Source organism: Piliocolobus tephrosceles, chromosome 6, assembly GCF_002776525.5.
Source record: "Piliocolobus tephrosceles isolate RC106 chromosome 6, ASM277652v3, whole genome shotgun sequence".
NCBI classification, from domain to species: Eukaryota; Metazoa; Chordata; class Mammalia; order Primates; family Cercopithecidae; genus Piliocolobus; species Piliocolobus tephrosceles.
Genome location: NC_045439.1, coordinates 57,150,451 through 57,173,366, shown reverse-complemented (window position 1 = coordinate 57,173,366; position 22,916 = coordinate 57,150,451). Strand labels below are relative to the sequence as shown.

The window sequence follows — 22,916 nt, the reverse complement described above, 5'->3', positions numbered from 1 at the left end:
CCAATTTTTGTTTTTTTTTGGTTTGTTTTTTTTTTGAGATGGAGTCCCACTCTGTCACCCAGGCTGGAGTACAATGGCGTGATCTCAGCTCACTGCAACCTCTGCCTCCCGGGTTCCAGCAATTCTCTTGCCTCAGCCTCCTGAGTAGCTGGGATTACAGGCGCACATTACCACACCCGGCTAATTTTGTTGTATTTTTAGTACAGATGGGGTTTCACCATGTTGGCCAGGCTGGTCTCGAACTCCTGACCTCGTGATCCGCCCGCCTCGGCCTCCCAAAGTAATGGGATTATAGGCATGAGCCACCGCGCCCGGCCTAATTTTTGTATTTTTAGTAGAGACGGGGTTTCTCCATGTTGCCCAAGCTGGTCTTGAACTCCTGGGCTCAAGTGATCTGCCTGCCTTGGCCTCCCAAAGTGTTGGGATCACAGGCATGAGCCACTGCGCCCGGCCATATTTTCTTATAGTTAGCTTGAAAAGGGATCTGAACAAGATGGCACGTATTGCACTGAGTCAATGTGTCTCAAGTCTCTTTTAATCTACAGGTTACTGCTTTATTGCATACTTTTGCTTGCACTTTGTGGAAGAAATTGTCATTTGCCATGTTTTTCTGTCCTCTATATTTTCTGTAAAGCGAGATATAGTGACTTGGTCTGATTCAGGATTAATTTTATGACACAAACACTTGCCAAGAATACTTCTAACAGGAGGCATATCTAGTTACCCTTATGTGATGTCACCATCCACTCATGATAATTCCCTAGGTTTATTATTTTACTAGGAACTCAGAAATGTGATATTCTACCATTCCTTCTTCACTTACTAGTTGAAATACTTCCACAAAAATAAACTTTTCCTCATGAACGATTTGGTTATTCTGAAGTCTAACTAGTATAGAAAAGAACTTTGGACATTAACATAACCATTTACTTAATTTATTCTAGTGTGTGTGTGTATTTTAGAAGCTTCTTAGATTGTGTCTAATCGAGTGTTCTCACTTAGAATATAAATTTTTGTTTTTTGTTTTGAGACAGGGTCTCACTCTGCCCAGGCTTGTGGGCAGTGGCGCAATTTCAGGTCACTGCAGCCTCGAGCTCTGGGCTTAAGTGATCACTTCACCTCAGCCTCCTGAGTAGCTGGGACTACAGGCGCATGTCACCATGCTTGGCTAATTTTCATATTTTTTGTAGAGACTGGGTTTTGCCATTTTGCCCAGACTGGTCTCAAGCAATCAGCCCACCTCTGCCTCCCACAGTGCTGGGTGGGATATTCTAGGTGTGAGCCATTGCGCTGGCCTAGAATACAATTTGAAAATGTAGTATTACGAAAATTTTAAGGTACACATAAAAATGTATCATAAATATCTCAAATTGGAAACAAAGGAATAACATTCTTAACTTTAAATAATATTCCCCTTAAAGAACAAGTAGAACATGAAATAAGTTACACCTGTTATAGTATTTGTAATGCCCTATAATGTCAGATAAAACATAAATGTTCTTGATTCAATAATATACATTTGATGACACATTTGTTTAAATGTTCATGGCCTAGGATTTCATTTCTTGGGCTATGATTCTGAAACTTAAAGTAGAAAACTCCTCTCTTTCAGATTTCAGAAATATACCAAAAACATTTCAGAAGATGTAAATATTATAAGAAACCTGTTAATCATTAAAATTAAAGAAAAAGATTAAAGAAAGTAAGAAAACATAAAATTACACATATTTTATTCAGTTGAAGAAATGGCAACCTTGCAATGAGATAAAATTAAATAGCTTAAATTTATTAAAGAGGACTTTTGACTTCTTTAAAAGAAATATTCTCCTCAAAAACTTGAAAAGGCAAAGTTCTGAGACCTCAGATGATTCTAAACATATATGAGCTTCTTGCCATCTATAAAAAACATTCCAAATTTTATTTTAGCTTTTTAAAAATGAAAAATGCTGGCCAGGCATGGTGGCTCATGCCTGTAATCCCAGCGCTTTGGGAAGCTGAGGCGGGTGGATCACCTGAGGTCAGGAGATTGAGACCAGCCTGGCCAACATGGTGAAATACCATCTGTATTGAAAATACAAAAATTAGCCAGGCGTGATGGCATGTGCCTGTAGTCCCAGCTACTTGGGAGGCTGAGGCAAGAGATCACTTGAATCTGGGAGGCAGAGGTTGCAGTGAGCTGAGATGGCACCACTGCACTCCAGCCTGGACAACAAAGCAAAGCTGTTTCAAAAAAAAAAAAAAAGGAGAAATGTTTTAGTTTCTTAAAGTCACACAGATTTGAACATAAACTCATGTGCAATATAAGATTCAATCCAACCTTTAAATAATATACCTCTTACACTTGAAATGAAGGATTCTAGTCTTTCAAGCAACTCCAAATCTCTTTCAAAGTCATAAAAATGATGTTCAACCCAATGCCGAAATACATTTAAGATCCTGATAAAATGGAAAGAAACACATTTTAGTGAAACATAAGTGTTCAATTACACTTCTTCCTTCTCTAATGCCATGATGATAGCTTTATATACAAGGGTCAACATAATACTCAAAGACTCTCTAATTTGTATTTAATTAATACCTTAAGTGCTTCAATGACAAGAGAAGAGTAGGTCTCCAAACTGTGTATTATTTATTAATAAAACATATACTTTTAACATATTTATAAGCATAAAAATAGTGGTTTCTGTACTTCCCATTTATGTTAAGGAAAAGTACCTTTTCTTTATTCATATGTGGAAAACTCGTGCTTTATATTACAAAAGCTATTGTAAGTTCATAAAAAGCACTTTTAAGATTTAAATTTTGATATTTTTTCACTTAAAATGGAAAACCAACTAAGATGTACTGTATCTGGTTCTAAATTCAAGTACTATCATCAAATTTCTTTCTTTTTTTTTTGAGACAGAGTTTTGTTCTTGTTGCCCAGGCTGGAGTGCAATGGTGCGATCTTGGCTCACTGCAACCTCCAACTCCGGGGGGTTCAAGTGATTCTCCTGCCTCAGCCTCCCAAGTAGCTGAGATTACAGGCGCCCACCACCATGCTGGGCTAACTTTTGTATTCTTAGTAGAGACAAGGTTTCACCATGTTGACCAGGCTGGTCTCTGAACTCCTGACCTCAGATGATCTGCCCATCTCGGCCTCCCAAAGTGCTGGGATTATAGGCATGAGCTATCATGCCCAGCCTATCATCAAATTTCTATGTAATCTACACATATACCTACAGTCTCTTATTTCATTTCAAAAGAAAAAAATAGAAAAACTGTTTTGTTTTACAGTATTACAAATATGATTACCTATAACAAAGATAGATTTAATCAACCTTGCCAATGGAAAGGAAAGGAAAGACAAGGGGAGAGGGAAGAGGAGGAAAATGCAGGAGGAAGAAGGGAAAGGGAAAGAGAAAGGGAAAGGGAAGGAAAGAAGGAAGAAAAGAAGGAAATTAGTAGGCAAGCCATGGAGAGAAAATATTTGTAAAATGTTTATCTGACAAAGGACTGGCGTTCAGTCCTACCCAACTTACTCCTACAACTCAGTAATAAAAAGACAAGTATCTCAATAACAATTAGACAGAGGACTCGAACAGATTCTCCACAAAATAAGTATGAATGAAATACCGCTACACCCAGCAGTATGGGTAAGGCACAAAGACTGACATTACTAAGCACTGATGAGAATATGAAGCAACTAGAACATTGCTGGTGAGAATGTTTGGGAAGTTTTGGCAGTTTCTTTCAAAACTAAACACACACATATCTTATGACCCAGCCACTCCACTCTGAGTTATTTACCCAAGAAAAGTGAAAAATATTCACAGTAAGACTGGTAAGATAAAGTTTACAGCGGGCTTTATTCATAATAATAAAAAACTAGAAAAAGCCCATGTATCTTTTAGTGGGAAAATTAATAAACTGGTATATTCATATAATAAAACACAACCTTGCAATAAAATAAACCATTGATATACAAGCAAAACCATGGATGAAATTCAAAAGCATGTTGAGTGAAAGAAGACACAAAATCGAGTTTGTAAGAATGCATTTATGTAAGACTCTAAAACAGGTAAAACTAATCTATGGAGGGAGAAATTGGAACACTGCCTTTGGGCAGTGGGAACAAAACTGATGAGAAGGAATGTAAGGGAACTTTCTGGGGTGTAGTAACATTCGATATCGTGAAAGGCGTTTGGATTATAGAGATGCATGCGTTAAAACTCAACAGAAATACACTTAAGATGTGTATATCTTCTGTCTTCAGTGGAAGCAAGAAAAAACGTATTTCATTATATGCACATTTTAGAACAAAAGAAAAACAAACACTGAACTGTTACTGACACACAAGTTGAAGTATTTAAGGAGTGTACTTCAAAATTCATACAAAAATTAATGAATGAACTCATAGATGAATGATAAATGAACATATATGAATAGCTATGAATAGATGAATACATATCTAGGTGGAGGGTTTAGGGTGTTCATTTTAAAATTCTCAATTTTGCTGTATGTTAAAATTTTTCATAATAAATTGTTAGAAAAATTACTACCATCCATTTTACTAGAAATCTTTCAATATTTATATAACAGGTTTAATAACTTGGCTTGGATTTCAGAGTTTTCAACTCCATCCAATTCCATATAGGTAATCTCATCTACTACTTCTTGCAATACAATGCTTACATTCCTCTCAGGTCAATGTCCTTACCTGTGTCCTCAGCACACCATTCTTATTTCTGCCTTCTTACCTTTCTTCATACTATTTCCCATGACCCTGAATACCTACAATCACCTTTCTACCTATCTAAAGCCTATACATCCTTTAGGGGCAATCTCAGATTTTACCTTCTCCAAGATGCCTTCCCTAATTACTCTGGTCTAATCTTTGCTATTCCTGAAATTTTATAGGGATGTATTTTTCTAAGTCACTTAAACACTCAAAGTAGAACAATACATAACTGTTTCATGTGTCTTTTTCCCCCAGTAAAGTCCCCAATAAAGCCATAATATCATGACAGTCTACGTTATTTTTGTACTTAGCATAGTTATAAGTACAGGACTGAGAATACAGCAAATGCTTAGAAATACATACTTAAAGAGCTTATATGACTGAGAATCAAAGATCATACTCCCACCCCTACCCCACCCAATAGCAACTTCATAAATGTATGTCTCATATCAAGGGATTTCATGTGAGTGTAGATAAGTACAAATGCATCATAGCTAGCAGAAAAAACTAATTACTTATTTATTGCTGATACATAAATAATCTCATCTTCTTATACAAAGAATGACATGTTAAAAGTTTTGGTGAAAGACATATAGCTGGGAGCACTATCATTCTTCTAAAACTGCATTTATTTGTGGCAATTATCCTGGGAAATAAATAACTAATATACTCAGTTCCAAAATTACAATTTATTGGTCAACAGTAAACAAGGACACTTGAAATTTACAGAGAAAAAATTTAGATTATATATAATTAATAAGATAACTTGGTTTCCAATGGAAGGGGGTAGATAATACTTCGGTTACTTGGACTGTACAGAGGGCTAATCAAAGGATTAGCCCTAAGGATTAGCAATTTTCAATGCTTAGTGGTAAACACACACACACACACACACACACACACACACACACACACACACAGACTAAGAAAATCAGACATGAGTCCTGCCACTCTCTTTATATAACTTAGCTCAAATTACTTCATCTTGCTAGGTTTCAATTTCCTTATATATAAAGTAGGAATAGTAATCATGTTGTAAGAATGAGATTAAAAAGATAAAACATTTAGGGTAATCCCTGGCACACAGTAGTATTTATTAACTGGAAGCTTCTATAATCAAATACATTTTTAGAAATTATTGCAATGATTTCTTAAACAAATGTCTATATATTTTGTGAGAGAGAAGTGGGAAAAGGGCTAGAACTTCCACACTTCCACAAATATTATAAATTGTAAAAAAGCCAGGATTACTATATGATCGCAAAGGGAAATGAAGGAAAAAAGTGTGAAAAAAGGTTGACAGCAGGCAAGCTCATATGAAATTTTATAATTTTTACTTACTATAACAAATAGGTATCCTGCTACGTAAGCACAACATATCACATGCCAGAGATATGTGATGCAAATACAGGATATTTAAATGGTTGAATTTTTTCAGGGTATTTAAGAATACTTTCACTGAGAAAGAACTTTTTTAGTTTAACTTAACTGCTGTGAAGTTAAAAATATTACCTATATTTGAATTAAAAGCTGAGAACTTTTGTGTTAACTATATATTGAAAACTGACACATAAAATATGTATACATATATATAAAATATTCAAACCAAACCTAAGTTGTACTGGTTGGACGTATTCCTTGCGAAATCTTTTAAGGTCTGCACTGATTGGCTGCTCGCCTTTCTCTATTGCCAATTTGTCTGCGTCAGTAGGTTCTGGCTCTGGGATTTCAAACCTAAGAAGAAAAGCAAAAGGAGAAAAATCTGTTCATACATAATGAAAATACAAGGAGGAAAATATTGTGACCAAGCAACCTTCTTTCCTACCACTTTCATGAAAAATGGATTACTGTTAAACTTCCCTTAAGGTACGGTATACTACAGAAAACTGTCTTTGGCTACACAAAAGTAAGGTTTTGTATTCTTACTTTCATAAAAACTAAAGTTTTGCTTTTTAGCACTGATCAATACAGAAAAGGTCCAGTGGAAAGAGCCAAGGAAAGAATTCATAAGCAATTTAAAGAACATGATAGAAATGGCTTACCTAATCTGTCTTTAATATTTATATTATTAAAATGAAAGTAGGCTAATAAATTTCTTTAAATGAGTACAAATTCAAAGAGAGGGCCAAAACTGAATATTTAACAATATTTAAATAATTTACCTAAGTGGATAAGATAAAAATAAAAAAAATTGCTCAAAACATAGGAAATACAGCTAAACTATAAGTCTAACAAGTGTGCTTTCTTTTTCTGGACATGGAAACAGAACTAAGTAGATCTTCATAGCACATTACACTGATTCAGTCTGGTAAATTTAGTTTCATAAAACAACATAGTGATAGAGATCTAGAATTATATCTTGATAATACAGTTGATAAGCTTTGGTATAAGTAATAAGTTTTAGTAAGTTTTAAAATGTAAAACAAAAAATCATTTTGGAGTCCAGATTCTACATTTTAAACTATAAAACATTTAAAATGCCACTATAATACTAAGTAAAAAAAATTCAACCCAACACTAATTTTTAAAAGTTAATCATAATAAAGGAATTGCTGATTTTTTAGGTTTAATAATGATATCTGATTTAAAAAAAAAGAGTCTATATTTTCTAGAGATACAAAGAAAAATATTTATAGATGAATTACGTTGTCTAGGATCTACTTCAAAACAATCATGGGGTGGGGTGTTTAAATTTGTAGGGAAACAGATGAAACAATGAGTTGATAATTACTGAAGGTGGTTGATGAATAAATGGGTTTATTATATTCTTCTATCTGCTCTTGTATATGTTTTGAAAGTTTTCATAACACGCTTGTTTTAAAAGTGGAAAGTATTTGGCAAAGTAGTCTACAGTAAAAAAAAAAAGTGGTAAGTAGAAAAGTCTCTTTTAAGAAAGTATCATTTTATTCCACAGAACAATATTCATTAAAATATAGTGCTTTCATCCTCCAAAGCAGTCTTTCTGATTACCACTTGAAATATTTCTAAGAGCTGAAGATGTGTGTTATAAACAGATTTTGGGGAGTACTCTATTTCAAGAGAATAGTAATACTGACGATTTAATGCCAAATAAAATATGTTCAATAATTACTTGAGTATTTATTAGGTACTAGGCACTTTACAAAATACAGTTAATTTTTCACAAAATGTCAATATAAGTGAAATACATATTTTTCTTACCGTTCAATCAGTAAGCTCAGCAATTCCTGTGGTTTACAAAATGAACGATATGTGGTAAGAAAAGTACGAACAAAATTGGGATCTGAAAAGGCAGAGCATAAAACAGGTTTCATGTTTAATGTACTCAGTTTAATTAACTCAAAGTACCATATTTGGAGGCCTTCTTCCCTTTTTCTTTTTACTTTGGCTCCTCAGATTGTGGCTCTTCCTGACAATCATGGTACTGGCAGGATACCATCATATCCCTGCCATACATAGAAAAATACTGACATAGAGAATATACTATGGTATATTCTTAATAAACGAGAATTGTTTTCAAATTTGAAATTCATGAATATGTATATTTTATGAATATTCAATAATTAATGAAGTTAACAATATTACATTTTTACACATTTAATTCCTTCTCTTATTTATTCTTTTTGTTTTGGCAGTAGTTTTGTAATTTTGAGGCAATCCGTTTTTTCCCCAAGCCTCAAATATTTTTGAGCATCCTTAAGCTTTTGGGTCCCAGGCCCTAGGTCAGCAGGTGTAATGAGTTTCACATACCTGCATACATATGATATGTTAACCTTTCAATTAACTTCACTACAGTTCCTCCTTTAATAATGGGGATGCCACTTCTACTTTGCAAGTTGTCTTCAAAAACAATATTTTCCTCAGAGTCTTTTACTACAAAACGATATACTTCAGGACTTGGTAATCTCAGTGGTTGCTCATTTTCTTCTTTCAGTAATACTGAATCTAACATTCGATCTAAAGTACTACGATAATGAAGAGAAATAAGGGCTGCCATCCAGTTGTTTTTTTCTTCAGCAGACTTAGCAGCAAATACTACGCTGTTCTCATCTTTGGATACTAATTCAAAAGCATGCTTGCACTCACAAGTATCTTCTTTATCACAAATTTGTATTTTCCTCATGACAAATTTTTCTTTTAACCTGTATTCTGCACTACTGTAACCTGGAAGCCGAGTCTGGCCATGATTAGGTTTACAACTGATCATTAAGCCATCAAACAGAAAAATATGCCGTTCATGTTTGGCACCGATTCTTGTCAATGGTCCCTCCATAATGAATTCATTACAACACTGTCCAATATCTTTGCCTTCCCATCCATCGATATTTTTCTGAATCTCATTCATTTTTTTGATAGCCAGGTGTTTGCTTCTTAATTGGTGACTATAAAAAGGGCAAACAGGATCTCTAAAAAAACAAACAAACAATAGAGTTTATTCAATAGCTAGGCAACCCAAATGGTTTCAAGCATAAACCATCTCAAATCATGTGAAAAAAATATTAAACAACCAATCAGTAGCTTTTATACACAGCATTTAGTTCTAACTTTGCCACTAAATAATACATCCCTCAATTTCATTATTATGAAAGAGAAGTACTACTGGCTCTATAAGAACTAAAATTGCAAAAAATCCTAAATTTCTTTCATAGATTATACTTTTAAACATTTATTAAGTCTATCTTAATAATATAACAGTGCTAATCTTTTTTATTTTTATTTTTTATTTTTTTGAGACGAAGTCTCGCTCTTGTCCCCCAGGCTGGAGTGCAATGGCACAATCTTGGCTCACTGCAACCTCTGCCTTCTGGGTTTAAGTGATTCTCCTGCCTCAGCCTCCCGAGTAGCTGGGATTACAGGTGCCTGCCACCACGCATGGCTAATTTTTGTAGTTTTAGTAGAGACGGGGTTTCACCATGTTGACCAGGCTGGTCTCGAATTCCTGACCTTAGGCGATCTGCCCACCTCGGACTCCCAAAAACGCTGGGATTACAGGCGTGAGCCACCGCACCCAGCAGTGGCTTAAGACTAGGCTGGGTTGGCCAGGTACAGTGGCTCAGACCTGCAATCCCAACACTTTGGGAGGCCAAAGCAGGCAGATTACCTGAGCCCAGGAATTCAAGACCAGCCTGGGCAACACAGCAAAACCCTGTTTCAACAAAAAATACAAAAATTAGGCAGGTGTGGTGGCATGTGCCACCCAGCTATGTGAGTCCCAGCTACTCCAGAGGGTTGAGGCAGGAGGACCACTTGAGCCCAAGAGATTGAGGCTGCTGTGAGCTGAGATCACATCACTGCTCTCCAGCCTGGGCAACAGAGTGAGACCCTGTCTCTTAAGAAAAAGAAAAAAAAGGTTGGGCACGGTGGCTTACACCTGTAATCCCAGCACTTTGGGAGGCTGAGGTAGGTAGATCATTTGAGGTCAGGAGTTCAAGACCAGCCTGGCCAACATGGTAAAACCCCATCTCTACTAAAAATACAAAAATTAGCTGGGCATGGTGGCGGGCTCCTGTAGTCCCAGCTACTTGGGAGGCGGAGGCAGTAGAATCACTTGAACCCAGGAGGCGAAGGCTGCAGTGAGTTGAGATTATACCACCGTACTCCAGCCTGGGCAACAGAGACTCCTTCTCAAAAAAAAAAAAAAAAAAGGAAAGGAAAAGGAAAGGAAAAAGAAAAAAGAGTAAAAAGAGTAAATGACCAAGATAAAAGTATATGAAAGTATGACAAGCACAACTTTCAAGAATGTAACTATCACAAAAAATCACACTTCTTTAGAAAACCAGCATCAGAGACAGCAAAGCAAGCAGAGGCATTCACATTTTCAACACTTTGGAATTACCCAGGTCGGCGTCTAGGTGAATGCTGCTTGTAAATTCGGTCCATGCTACCTTGGAGATTCATGAGAGCAGTAATAGCTTGGTTCAAACATTCTCTGTCTTCTTGTTCTTCACTACATGCTTTCAATTGCTAAGAAAAAACAGAAAGAAAAATCAAAACTGCACTGTTTGATTCTTCTCCCAACTTTCTAGTAATAGAGAAAGCAGCAACAGATATTATCAACTCTAAATTAATTTTATAGATACTTAATAAAAACAGCTATAATTTTATATATACCTACTGACCTCTCAAACCAACCCTCTTTCTTTTTTTTTTTTGGAAACAGGGTCTCGCTCACTGTGGTCTTGAGCTCCTGGGTTCTAATGATCCTCCACTCTCAGTCTCTCAAGTAGCTGAGACCACAGGCGAATGCCACCACACCCAGCTAATTTTTAAAATTTCTGTGGAGACAGGGTCTTGCTATGTCTCCCAGGCTGGTCTTGAACACTTGCTCAAGCTATCCTTCTGCCTCTGCCTCCCAAAGTGCTGGGATTACAGGTGTGAGCCACCAGGCCTGGCCCAACCCTCTTTCTATAAATATAAACACAATAACACAATACAGATACAAACTAACATGAGCATAGCAATCAGGAAAAAAACAAACAAACAAAACAAAAACAACAACAACTGTAAAAACCATTTGGACATTTTATTTTTATTTTCTATTTTTTTTGAGACAGGGTCTCACTCACTCTGTCACCCAGGCTGGAGTACAGTGGCAGGGCTAACTGCAGCCTCGACCTCCTAGGCATAAGGCCTCCTGAGTAGCTGGGATCACAGTAGCATGCCACCACATCCAGTTAATTTTTTTTTTTTTTTTTTTTTTTGAGAAGGAGTCTCATTCTGTCGCCAGGCTAAAGTGCTGTGGCACCATCTTGGCTCACTGCAACCTCCAACTCCCTGGTTCAAGGGATTCTCCTGCCTCCGCCTCCTGAGTAGGTGGGATCACAGGCATGCGCCACCATGTCTGGCTACTTTCTGTATTTTTAGTAGAGATGGGGTTTCACTATGTTGGCCAGGATGGTCTCGATCTCCTGACCTCATGATCCACCTGCCTTGGCCTCCCGAAGTGCTGGGATTACAGGCGTGAGCCACTGAGCCTAGCCCAGCTAATTTTTTTATTTTTATTTTTATTTTTTGTAGAGACAGGGTCTCAGTAGGCTGGTCCCAAACTCCTGGGCTCAAGCTATCCTCCCACCTCTGCCTCCCAAAGTGTTGAAATTACAGGCGTGAGCCATTGTGCCAGGCTATATTTTCCAAACATACTAAAAAAGTTTAAAACATCTAAAGCATGAAGCTTACAACTTACTTTTATTCATTAGCGACTAGGAATAGAGAAAATAAGATAAATAACTATAAACTATTTAATATTCTCTAATGATTACTTTGTTTTAGCAATTTCAAAAAGTTTACAAATCTTTGTTATATAACATAATCAAGTGTACTTTTAACACTTCAATCCATCATAAACTTTTCTGTAAACTGCATCTCTCAAAGGATTCCACTGCTGTTTTACAATACGAAATTCAACCATTCTAGTAAATGTCAAGAAACCATGAAAATTAACATTCTATCTCAACCTTTAGAAGTAAGATTTAGAAACTGACTTATTAATCCCTAAAACTCTGGCTCTATTTCATTTGCCCCAAAATTTTCTCTTGTATTTCACTCTCAGAAAGAAAGAAAATTTACTTATAGTAAATAATTCAGAGTGGATTGTATTGTGCTCCAATGTTTTGACTTTTTTTTTTTTTTTTTTGAGACAGGGTCTCACTCTGTCACCCAGACTAGAGTACAGTGAGGTGATCATGGCTCACTGCAGCCTTGCCTCAACTTTCTGGACTCAAGTGATCCTTCCATCTCAGCCTCCCAAGTAGCTGGAACTACAGATGTGTGCCACCATGCTTGGCTAATTTTTAAAAAATTTTTTCCATAGAGGTGGAGTCTCACTATGCTGCCCAGGCTGCTCTCAAACTGTTTTAATCTTTTTGAAAGAAGAATTCAAACTGGATCATCATATAGATATTATATATAATGTATTTATAAATATATATTTATGCAAGGATATGGGGAATTAGATCACTTCAGAAAATTTTTAAAAACTTAAATCTATTTTGTGATCTTAAACTAACTTATTAGAGATTTTGTGATAAATTAAAATTTTCCTTATATTCCAAGAGCAATCTCAAAAGCATTCAGCAATGGTTCCCTTTCCTCAGCAACTAACTGGATATTGTTTGAGAACTTTGTCCTTACCTTTTATTCATATGTCTTAGAAATTATTCTCTACATGAAGCGCAGAGCCATTTGATTTTATTTCAAGACACATGTAGAGATCTTGTCATCAAGAGTTTAGCAACATAAATAATGTAAATGACTATCATTAGAAGTAATACCTTAATCTCTAGAGTAAGCAATAGAAAGGATGGAAGCAAAGTCAAAATATCAGAAAGTTTGAAAAGGGATCTGTGCTTGGTTATTCTGACTTCTACAGGTGAAAGTTACTAGCAAAATCACTTATTTTGCGGCTTCAAAGATTTCTTACAGAGTCTTCTTTAAAGATTTCTTATAGAAAGAGTCTACTCAGCTCCACTCTAAAATATTTCTTTAATAAATATGAATGTTGATGATATCAAATGCTTAATTAGAACTGTTTTATTCTTATTGTTTTTGTTGATCCAAATATCTAAATTATCACCAGTAGTGAGATTCTACCAAAAAGGTATGAAGATACCAAACTTTCATTGTCTACTTGGTCTTAAGGCTGCTCAAACTCTTCCACGCGTCATTTTTAAATAATCGTGTAATAATTATAAGCTGTAAAGAGGACAAAATTGAGGACATTTAGAGTGGGATTTCCTGGTAATGGAGGTATATTAAACAACGGCTCTGTTTGGCAAAATAATCCAATAATTTGCTAAATATTTCTTGAATTTTCAGCAGTGAGGTTTGATAAACATCATATTAATGCATATCCAACTAATATTCTACAGATACGTAAAAGAATGTATTCCAAACATCTTACACAGAAATTACTGGGCCAGGCAAGGTGGCTCACACGTGTAATCCCAACATATTGGGAGGCCAAGGCGGGAAGATCACTTAAGCCCAGGAGTTCAAGACCAGCCCGAGCACATGGCAAAATCCTGTCTATACAAAAAATACAAAAATTAGCCGGGCGTGGTGATGTGCACATGTAGTCCCAGCTATGTGGGAGGCTGAGGTAGGAGGATGACCTGATCATGCGAGGTGGGAATACAGTGAGCTGAGATTGTGCCATTACACTCCGTCTGGGTGATAGAGTGAGACTCCGTTCCCTGCCGCAAAAAATGAAAATAAAAATTAAAAATACAAAAATAAAAATACAAAACAATTAGCTGGACGTGGTGGTGCATGCCGGTAATCCCAGCTACTCGGGAGACTGAGGCATGAGAATCACTTGAAACTGGAGGCGGAGCTTGCAGTGAGCTGAGATCGTACCACTGCACTCCAGCCTGGGTGACAGGGCAAGACTGTCTCAAAAAAAAAAGAAAAAGAAAAAGAAAAATTACTGTACTGAACTATGTGCAAATAAGTAATGCACTTTCATGCCCCTATTAGCTTTTTACATATCAGTCTCTAACCTCCTCATCCACCTGGTGAATTTAGCTGCTAGGACACAGTTGAAATGCTTCCTCTTGAAGATGCCTTCTGATTATGTGTTCTCCCTCTTAAATTTTTTCTTTTGAAATATCAAATTTATAGAAAAGTTGTAGTAAAAGTAACACAAATAACTCCTGTAATACTCTGAATCACCAATTTTTAACATTTTGTCACATGCTTCATCATTCTGTGTGCCAGTGTGTGCAGACTGTTTTTTCAGTAGTTTGTGATACTATCCATTCAGTTCCTTGCACAGGAAGGGGGACTATGGCTGAATGGTTTTGCAGTAGTTTTTGGAATATAAAGAAACGTCAAATGTATCACAAATTACTCTCAACTAGTATCACTCTCCTTTACTCCTTTAATGTTTCTAATAATTCATCTTACAACAAGGATTTTCTTTTACAGAATCACAGTATAGTGATCAACTTCAGGAAATTTAACACTGATTAATCTGTAATCTCATCTATAGTGTATATTCCAATTTTGCCAATTGTTCTAATAATATCCTTTAAGGTAATATTTTCCCCCAAAACAGGAACTGGTCCATGATGCACTAAATTGTCATGTTTCTGTTGTCTCTTTTATTCTGCAGAGTTCCTCAGCATTTGTCTTTCACGACTCCCCCAAATAAATAATGACACACACACACACATACCCATACACACACACACTCTTCGCTCTCTCTCAGTAGGACGAATCCCTATATACCCAAAACCAATTTTTTTTTTTTTACTTCACTAAACAAAGGAAAAATTAATATGATTTTTTTCTGACTTCTAAGCAGAGCTAGTAACTCCTGCTTTATTGATCTCATAGTAGTACTTCTATTAGGCTCTTAATAATATTGTAATTATTTGTTTGACATCTATTTTCTTCACTAAATTGTGAACACCTTAATGCCTAGGGACACGTTTTATTCCTTTTTAGTTTACCTGCACGTGGTAGGTACCCACTAGGTGGTTGTCAGTAGTAACTGGAATAAATGACTACTGTATGATTTTGTTAAGTATTTAGACCAATAATGAATGTTTTTTGAGCTCTACTCTGGGCACCCTCTTTTATGTATTAGTTTATTTAACTTTTAATTACAACTCTGTAAGACAAGGTACTATTATCGTATGTTACAGATGAAGGAAATGAGGCACAGAGAAATTAAGTAATTTGCCCAATATAAATAGGAGAGTTTGTATCCAAACCCAGGAGCTCTGACCCCAAAGTCTCTGCTTTTTTGCTACACTAATACCCTGTCGCTCTACAATGACACCAGACACAGCTATGCAAAACACTGGTCTGTGTCTAAATCTGATGACCACTGAGTTGAAATGGATTCTTTCTATGTTGAAAACAAACTGGAAAACTACTGAGTTTAAGAAATAAAATGAAATGAGTATACTTTGGAAAAGAGGTCAAAGAGAAAAGATACCCTTGCTATGTATGCTTAAAATTAAAAATAAAAGTGATTGTTTATTAATGGGTAATATCTTTCCTTTTTCTTTGAGACAAAGTTTCACTTTGTCAACTAGGCTGGAATGCAGTGGCACGATCTTGGCTCACTGCAGCTTCAATGTCCCGGGTTCAAGCGATCCTCCTGCTTTAACCCTCCGACCCCCTAGTAGCTTGGACTACAGGCATGCGCCACCACACCCAGCTAATTTTTTGTAGAGATGGGGTTTGGCCATGTTACCCTGGCTGGTCTCAAATTCCTGAGCTTCAGTAATCTACCTTCCTTGGCCTCCTAAAATGCTAGGATTACAAGCGTGACCTGCTGTGCCTGGCTTTAATGGGTAATATCTTATGAACCTAGCTGAAGAATATATTCCTTGCTACCTGATACTCATCATTATCCCTAGTTGTCTACAAGTGTATCCTGTCCAAGATTTTATATTTCATGTAAGTTTTTTCTTAATTCTGTATGAGACTTCACTGGAATATTTACCCTGCTTTTGTTGAAACTCCTACCAAATGCCACATCTACTATGGACATGTGTGCCCATAGCAAAGGGAAATTCCAATAAACTATCAATTTGTCTCTAATTCACTGTACTAGGGTCGTTTGAGCCCAGGAGGTCAAGGCTGCAGTAAGCCATGATTGTATCACTGCACTCCAGCCTGGGTAACAGAGCAAGACCCTGTCCAAAAACAACACAATAAAATAGATGATATACAAATAGTTGAGAAGCATATAAAAGATACTCAACATCACTAGTCATTAAGAAAATTAAAATCAAAACCACAATGAGATACCACCTCATATCCATTAGGATGACTACTATTAACAAAAAAACAAACAAACAAAAAAACAGGCCAGGCGTGGTGGCTTACGCCTGTAATCCCAGCACTTGGGGAGGACGAAGCAGGTGGATTGCCTGAGGTCAGGAGTTCGAGACCAGCCCGGCCAACATAGTGAAACCCTGTCTCTACTAAAAATACAAAAAATTAGCTGGGCATGGTGGCGGGCACCTATAATCCCAGCTACTCAGGAGGCTGAGGCAGGAGAATCGCTTGAACCTGGGAGGCGGAGGTTGCAGTGAGCCAAGATCGTGCCATTGCATTCCAGCCTGGGCGACAAGAGTGGAACTCCATCTCAAAAAAAGAAAGAAAGAAATTAACAAGGTTTGGTAAAGACGTGGAGAAATCAGAACCTTGTGCACGGTTGGTAAGAATGTAAAATGGTGCAGTTACTATGAAAAACAGTATGGTAGTTCCTCAAAAAATTAAAGATAAAATTACCATATGATCCACCCATTCCACTCCCAGGTATATACATAAAAGAATTCAAAACAAGGTCTCAAAGGCATATTTGTACACCCACATTCACAGAAGCATTATTTATAGTAACCAAAAGGTAAAAAAAAATCCAATAGTCGGCCAGGCGCGGTGGCTCCTGCCTGTAATCCCAGCATTTTGGAGGCTGAGATGGGCAGATCACGAGGTCAAGAGATCGAGTCTATCCTGGCCAACATGGTGAAACCCCGTTTCTACTAAAAATACAAAAATTAGCTGGGTGTGGTGACATGCGCCTGTAGTCCCAGCTACTCAGGAGGCTGAGGCAGGAGAATTGCTTGAACCCAGGGAGCAGAGGTTGCAGTGAGCTGAGATCGCACCACTGCATTCCAGCCTGGTGACAGAGCAAGACTCCATCTAAAAAAAAATAATAATAATTCAGTGGTCTATCAACAGATGAATGGATAAATAAATATAACACACCAATGAAATATTATCTCTCAAAGTTTATTTGTAAGCGTCATTGATGTGTGTTGTTCTAGTGTAATTTTCTTTCATTACCTGACTGAACCACAATTTACCCTTTTCTGGTTGGCAAACAGGGTTTGCTATTACTGACACCTGGTATAGACTTTCTTGTACATTTCTCTTGGTATACATGTGCATACATTTTGTTTCTTTAGAGTATATATTCAAGGATGGAACTGCCTAGTCACACAGTATGCATATTTTTTAATTTAAAAGGTAATGCCAAGCAGTTTTCCAAAGTGGGTTATACAGTTTCATTCCTAGCTGAATGCAAATAGTTCATGCTGCTGTTTATGGATATTTTCAGACTTTCAAATTTCTGTAATCTGGTGTGTATGTAATGGTATCCTGTGGTTTTAACTGCATTTCCTTGACTTCTAATGAGTTTGAATACACATTTACTGCCATTTTGGATATCCTGTTTTGTGAAGTGATTCAAATCTTTCACCATTTCTAATCTTTTCTAAGGCCTGTCTTTCCATTCCACATCTCCATTTGTTCTTGTTGTTGCTGTGCATTAATTAAAACTGAGTATATTCCATATTTATTCTAAGGGTTACAGTTTCATTGATCAGACATGGGTAGTTTCTCTTTATTCATTCTTTTTTTTCTTTTCTTTTTTTTTTTTTCTGGAGATAGAGTCTCGCTCTGTTGCCCAAGCTGTCTCCTGCCTCAGCTTCCTGAGTAGCTGGGATTACAGGCATGTGCCACTACGCCTGGCTAATTTTTGTATTTTTAATAGAGACTAAAAACATGATTTCACCATGTTGGCCAGACTGGTCTCGAACTCCTAACCTCAAGTGATTTGATCCCCCTTGAACTCCCAAAGTGCTGGGATTACAGGCATGAGCCACCGCACCTGGCTCTCTTTATTCATTCTTTGAAGCCCCAAATTACCACTACCTAGTAATAAGAATATCTGCTGCCTTTGGACAAGCATGAGAACTCATCAATGAGTGTTTCTTTTCCCATTTCTAATTCCTTACACAATTTCCCTTGATATTTTAAAGGTAGGAGTGATTACCAAAGTGAGCATATGAGAGATGGAGATTTTCTGGTGACAATCCATTCATTTATCTCTATCACTGCTACTGATTTTCACTGACTCTAGCTAACATCTAAGAACTTCTGTCTACTTTCAGATTATGGCCCCTTCCAACTGTAATTCCTACATATCTTGCTCAGTAAAATGTTCTTTCTCAACTGTTTTTTTTTTTTCTTTGACAGAGTCTTACTATGTTGCTCAGGCTGGCCTTGAACTCCTGACCTCATGTGATCCTCTTATTTCAGCCTCCCAAGTAGGTGGGACTACAGGCTTGTGCCACCATGTCCAGCTTCCAACTTTTTCACTGCTCTTTAGAAGCAAAGTATCTTTCTGCTTGATTATTTTGTACCTCTCCTTTAGGATACCACATCGTTGGTTTAGACAGACAGTTAAGACTTTTTCCATCTAATCCACGGTAATAACATTAAAATAAAAGCCAGAATAATTCTATGTATATCTTGTAGGCATCTAGGCAAGGAATATATATGATTACTTCTAATGAATACTTATCTCTTTTTTATGTTCTTTTTTATGGAGTGCTACTACCCACAGCATTTGATGCTGGAGGAAGCCAGCTTTTATCCACAAATAGATGAGCAACTTCATTGTGTAAGTCTCCATGGATACTAATGGATCCATAAATAACTCATCAAAAGATATGCAGGCTTCATATGAATAATATATAAGCAGCCCCAGATGTATATTTGGATGCCTAAATTTTAAAAAATATAGTTCATGTCTTATTAGAAGTCCTATCATTAGTCTTAGAGTTGCCCTCTAACATTGCCAACATTTAAAAATGCTGGTTTGACCACATAATTAAAAAAAAACTTTTCCCTTACCTGGATGATTGCTTTTTTAAAATCTCTGCTACTAGGTCTGCATTTAAGATCAGGTCATTGACTATAATGGCCTGACTCATCCTAAACCACAGCTACTTTTGCCACCAATTAATCACTAGCCTCCCAAACCCTCTTAGCCAATGTGACCAGGACTAGTGGCTGGCTAGTTAATTAAAATAGAGCAGAGAATCTTTTTTTGTAAAGTTATACATATATTTTTAATATGCTGCTTGGGTCCCAGCTAAGAGAGGAAGAATACAACACTGCACAGAAAAAAATATTAACTTCAAAAGTTATTTCTTTTATAAGATAAACAAGATAGAAATTTAGAGCAAAGTTATATATAAAAGTTATTAATTACATAAAGTAAGAACTAAAAGACTGGTAATGTGTGTCTCCAAAATTAATTTTAAAAAGTAAACTTTTCTATTAGATAAGTACTTTGAGATTCTATGTTATAAAATCTTACCTTTAGTAACTCAAAATAGTGCCAACAGTGATACACTGGCACCAGCATAAGACGTGGAAGGACATAACGAACTGCCTCTTTAAAGCCATCAGCAATGGACTGCAAAGCAAAAAGATATCACAGTATGTCTCTGACATCAAGGACATGCAACAGCAGTGCCTAACAGAAACGGCCACTAAAAATTTGAGATACAGAGTTATCAAAACTACAACAGAATGCATGTTCTATATTGAAACTGAAGTGCTGTATATCAAGTTGTTCTTTTCTTCCTTTCCTCCTTTAAGTTATTAGAGAAATATATACATTCGTTTTCTTTTATGTGGCTAAAATAACTTTCACAATAATCCTCTACAGCTTATGTTTTGGCTTCCACATACCCTAAAGGAATTCTGAGAAGCTATGTACCCTCTTGCACAATTTTAAAACGTTTTAAATTTACATAGTTACAAAAGTTGCATTTCAGGGGATGCTGTATACTGTAAATGTGATCTATATGTATTTCACCAAACAATAATTGAATAAAATTTCAGATTTAGCTGATTTATGAAAAATGTCTGTCATACAACTTAATTGACAAAGCCGATCTTCACTGTCAAAATAAACAGTAACACCAGTCTTTGTCAGAAGTCAAACTTTATTGTTAAATTCAAACGAACATATTAATGTCACGGTCTCAAGGATTAGAAGCCTCTGGATGAAACTACAACTGCTTCTAACATATTACATCAAGGTATGAGAACTTTACAAGTTTCTCCTCTTCTTTATAATAAATGATGATAAAGTACTTACAATAAGGTTAATATAAACCCTTGTGATAAGTATATCACATCTTAATTCTTAGGCAGATAGATATGACAGAACATAGATAGATATAACATTTTGGCTACCAAGAATTTTTACTAGCATCCCCCTATAACCTTCTTTTGCAAACTCTTTTGCTTTGTACTCAGTGAACTCTCCCATAGAGGTAATATTTTTTTTTTTCCTGTTTGGTGCCCTAGAGGTTTTCACATCTTAGATCAATGCATAATGGGAAATACATACAGCAAAAGTTAACAAGTAAGAGAATTTGGAAAAGACAATGCAAAAAACATAAACAACGTCTCCGAACACTAGAAATAGATTCCCTTAAAGCTCTCTGTGCCTTTACATATCCTGAAAAATCTTAGTATATAGCTTGGGATAGGTATACCCCAGTTTTGGAAACTACTGCAGAATAAATGGTTTTATAAAATTTATAATGGATTTAACTCATGTTAATTTTAAATGTCTATATAGTTGACTTACTGGTATTTCTTGCCATAAGAAAAATACCAACCACACCAATATATAATGTGAGAAAGAATCTGATATGCTGCTTTAAAAAAATCTTCAAAAATATTCCCATAATTTTCACATTTTGTTAAAGTTAAATTATAATCTGTTCAACAGACGTATTACCCAGTAACCAAACTTCTTACTAGGATACACAAAAAGTGCCACCAATTTTCTTAAAGATTAATTCATTTTGACATTTGTTATGATCTGCATGTTTGTGTTCCCTCAAAAGTCATATATTGAAACCTAATCCCCAATGCAACAGTATTAAGAGGTGGGGCCTTTAGGAGGTGATTAGGATATGAGGGCAGAGCCCTTGTGAACAGGATTAGTGCCCTTATAAAAGGGGCCTAAGGGAGCTTGCTTGTGCCATCCACCATGTGAGGACACAATAAGAAAGCACCATCTATGAACCAGAAGAGCAAATCCTCACTAGACACCAAATCTGTTAGCCTCTTGATATAGGACTTTCCAAACTCAAACTGTGAGAAATAAATTTCTATTGTTTATAAGCCATCCAGTTTATATTTTATTAGAGCAGCCTGAATAGACTAAGACAGCATTAATCTAATTAATATAGTGAATTACTCTGGATATTTTATATATAGTGCTTGAAACGAAACCAATATGAAACTTCAAAATCAGTCTACAAGATCAACTGTTTTGCTAATTTGTACTACAATGGCTGACAAAGTGCATTATAAAATTTTTGTAGCATGTCTTTACAGTGGAAGGAGTCCTCTGACAATAACAGGAGCTACATTTGAGTATTTAATACACATCAAACATTATGCTTATGCTTTATATATATTACCATTTAATTTCCTAATAACTATAAGAGATATATATCATTATGATCACCATTTTACTAATGAGCAAACTGAGTCTCAGAGATTAAGTGAATTGCTCAAGGTAATACAACTATTAATTGGGGCTGGGCAGGATGGCTCACGCCTGTAATCCCAGCACTTTGGGAGGCAGAGGCGGGCAGATTACCTGATGTTAAGAGTTTGAGTACAGCCTGGCCAACATGGTGAAACTCTGTCTCTACTAAAAATACAAAAATTAGCCAGGTGTGGTGGCATGTGCCTGCAGTCCCAGCTACTCAGGACGCTGAGGCAGGAGGACTCCTTAAACCCAAGAGGCAGAGGTTGCAGTGAGCCAAGATGACGCCACTGCACTCCAGCCTGGGTGAAAGATTCTGTCTCAAACAAACAAACAAAAACTATTAATTGACCCAAAGCCTTAAGTTCTAACTTCAAATCTTATTTTTTAAAGTGTGCTATACAGTCCAGGCACGGTGCCTCATGGTCAAAAGAACAGCCTAGCCAATATGGTGCAACTCTGTCTCTACCAAAAAATACCAAAATTAGCCAGGCGTGGTGGTCCACACTTGTACTCGCAGCTACTCGAGAGATTAAGGCAGGAGAATTGCTTGAACCCAGGAGGTGGAGGTTGCAATGCACTGAGATTGTGCCACTGTACTCCAGCCTGGGCAACAGAGACACTGTCTCTAAATAAATAAAGTATGCTACACAGCTTCTAAAGATGCTTTTTTAGTTTTATTAAGGAAGCGTTATTTTATCTTACACGGAATTTTTTTTTTAAGTTAAAACAAGTGAGTTTGGCCTGAAAAAGGATTTCATCTAACTCTTCCAATTTCACTGAATATCTAGGGTGACAGCTTTATTAATAATTAGGCCCTTTAACATTCAAATTTCACAGCAAAAATTCCTAATAAAATAGGACTGAAACAAGGAATGTGTTGTGAGT

At 36.4% G+C, this 22,916-nt stretch overlaps 1 protein-coding gene across 2 annotated transcripts in view; it reads right to left on the bottom strand.

The window, feature by feature from the left end:
* SOS2 (SOS Ras/Rho guanine nucleotide exchange factor 2) overlaps nucleotides 1-22,916 on the bottom strand; it is a 114,134-nt gene that overhangs the window by 33,565 nt on the left and 57,653 nt on the right. For both annotated transcript variants that reach the window (XM_031935770.1, XM_023222687.3), the window contains 6 exons: nucleotides 19,827-19,925; nucleotides 10,536-10,663; nucleotides 8,450-9,105; nucleotides 7,901-7,982; nucleotides 6,332-6,454; nucleotides 2,333-2,436 (listed from right to left, as the gene is read on the bottom strand). In XM_031935770.1, the coding sequence (XP_031791630.1) occupies nucleotides 2,333-2,436; nucleotides 6,332-6,454; nucleotides 7,901-7,982; nucleotides 8,450-9,105; nucleotides 10,536-10,663; nucleotides 19,827-19,925 (1,192 nt within the window). The remainder of the gene's footprint in view (nucleotides 1-2,332; nucleotides 2,437-6,331; nucleotides 6,455-7,900; nucleotides 7,983-8,449; nucleotides 9,106-10,535; nucleotides 10,664-19,826; nucleotides 19,926-22,916) is intronic.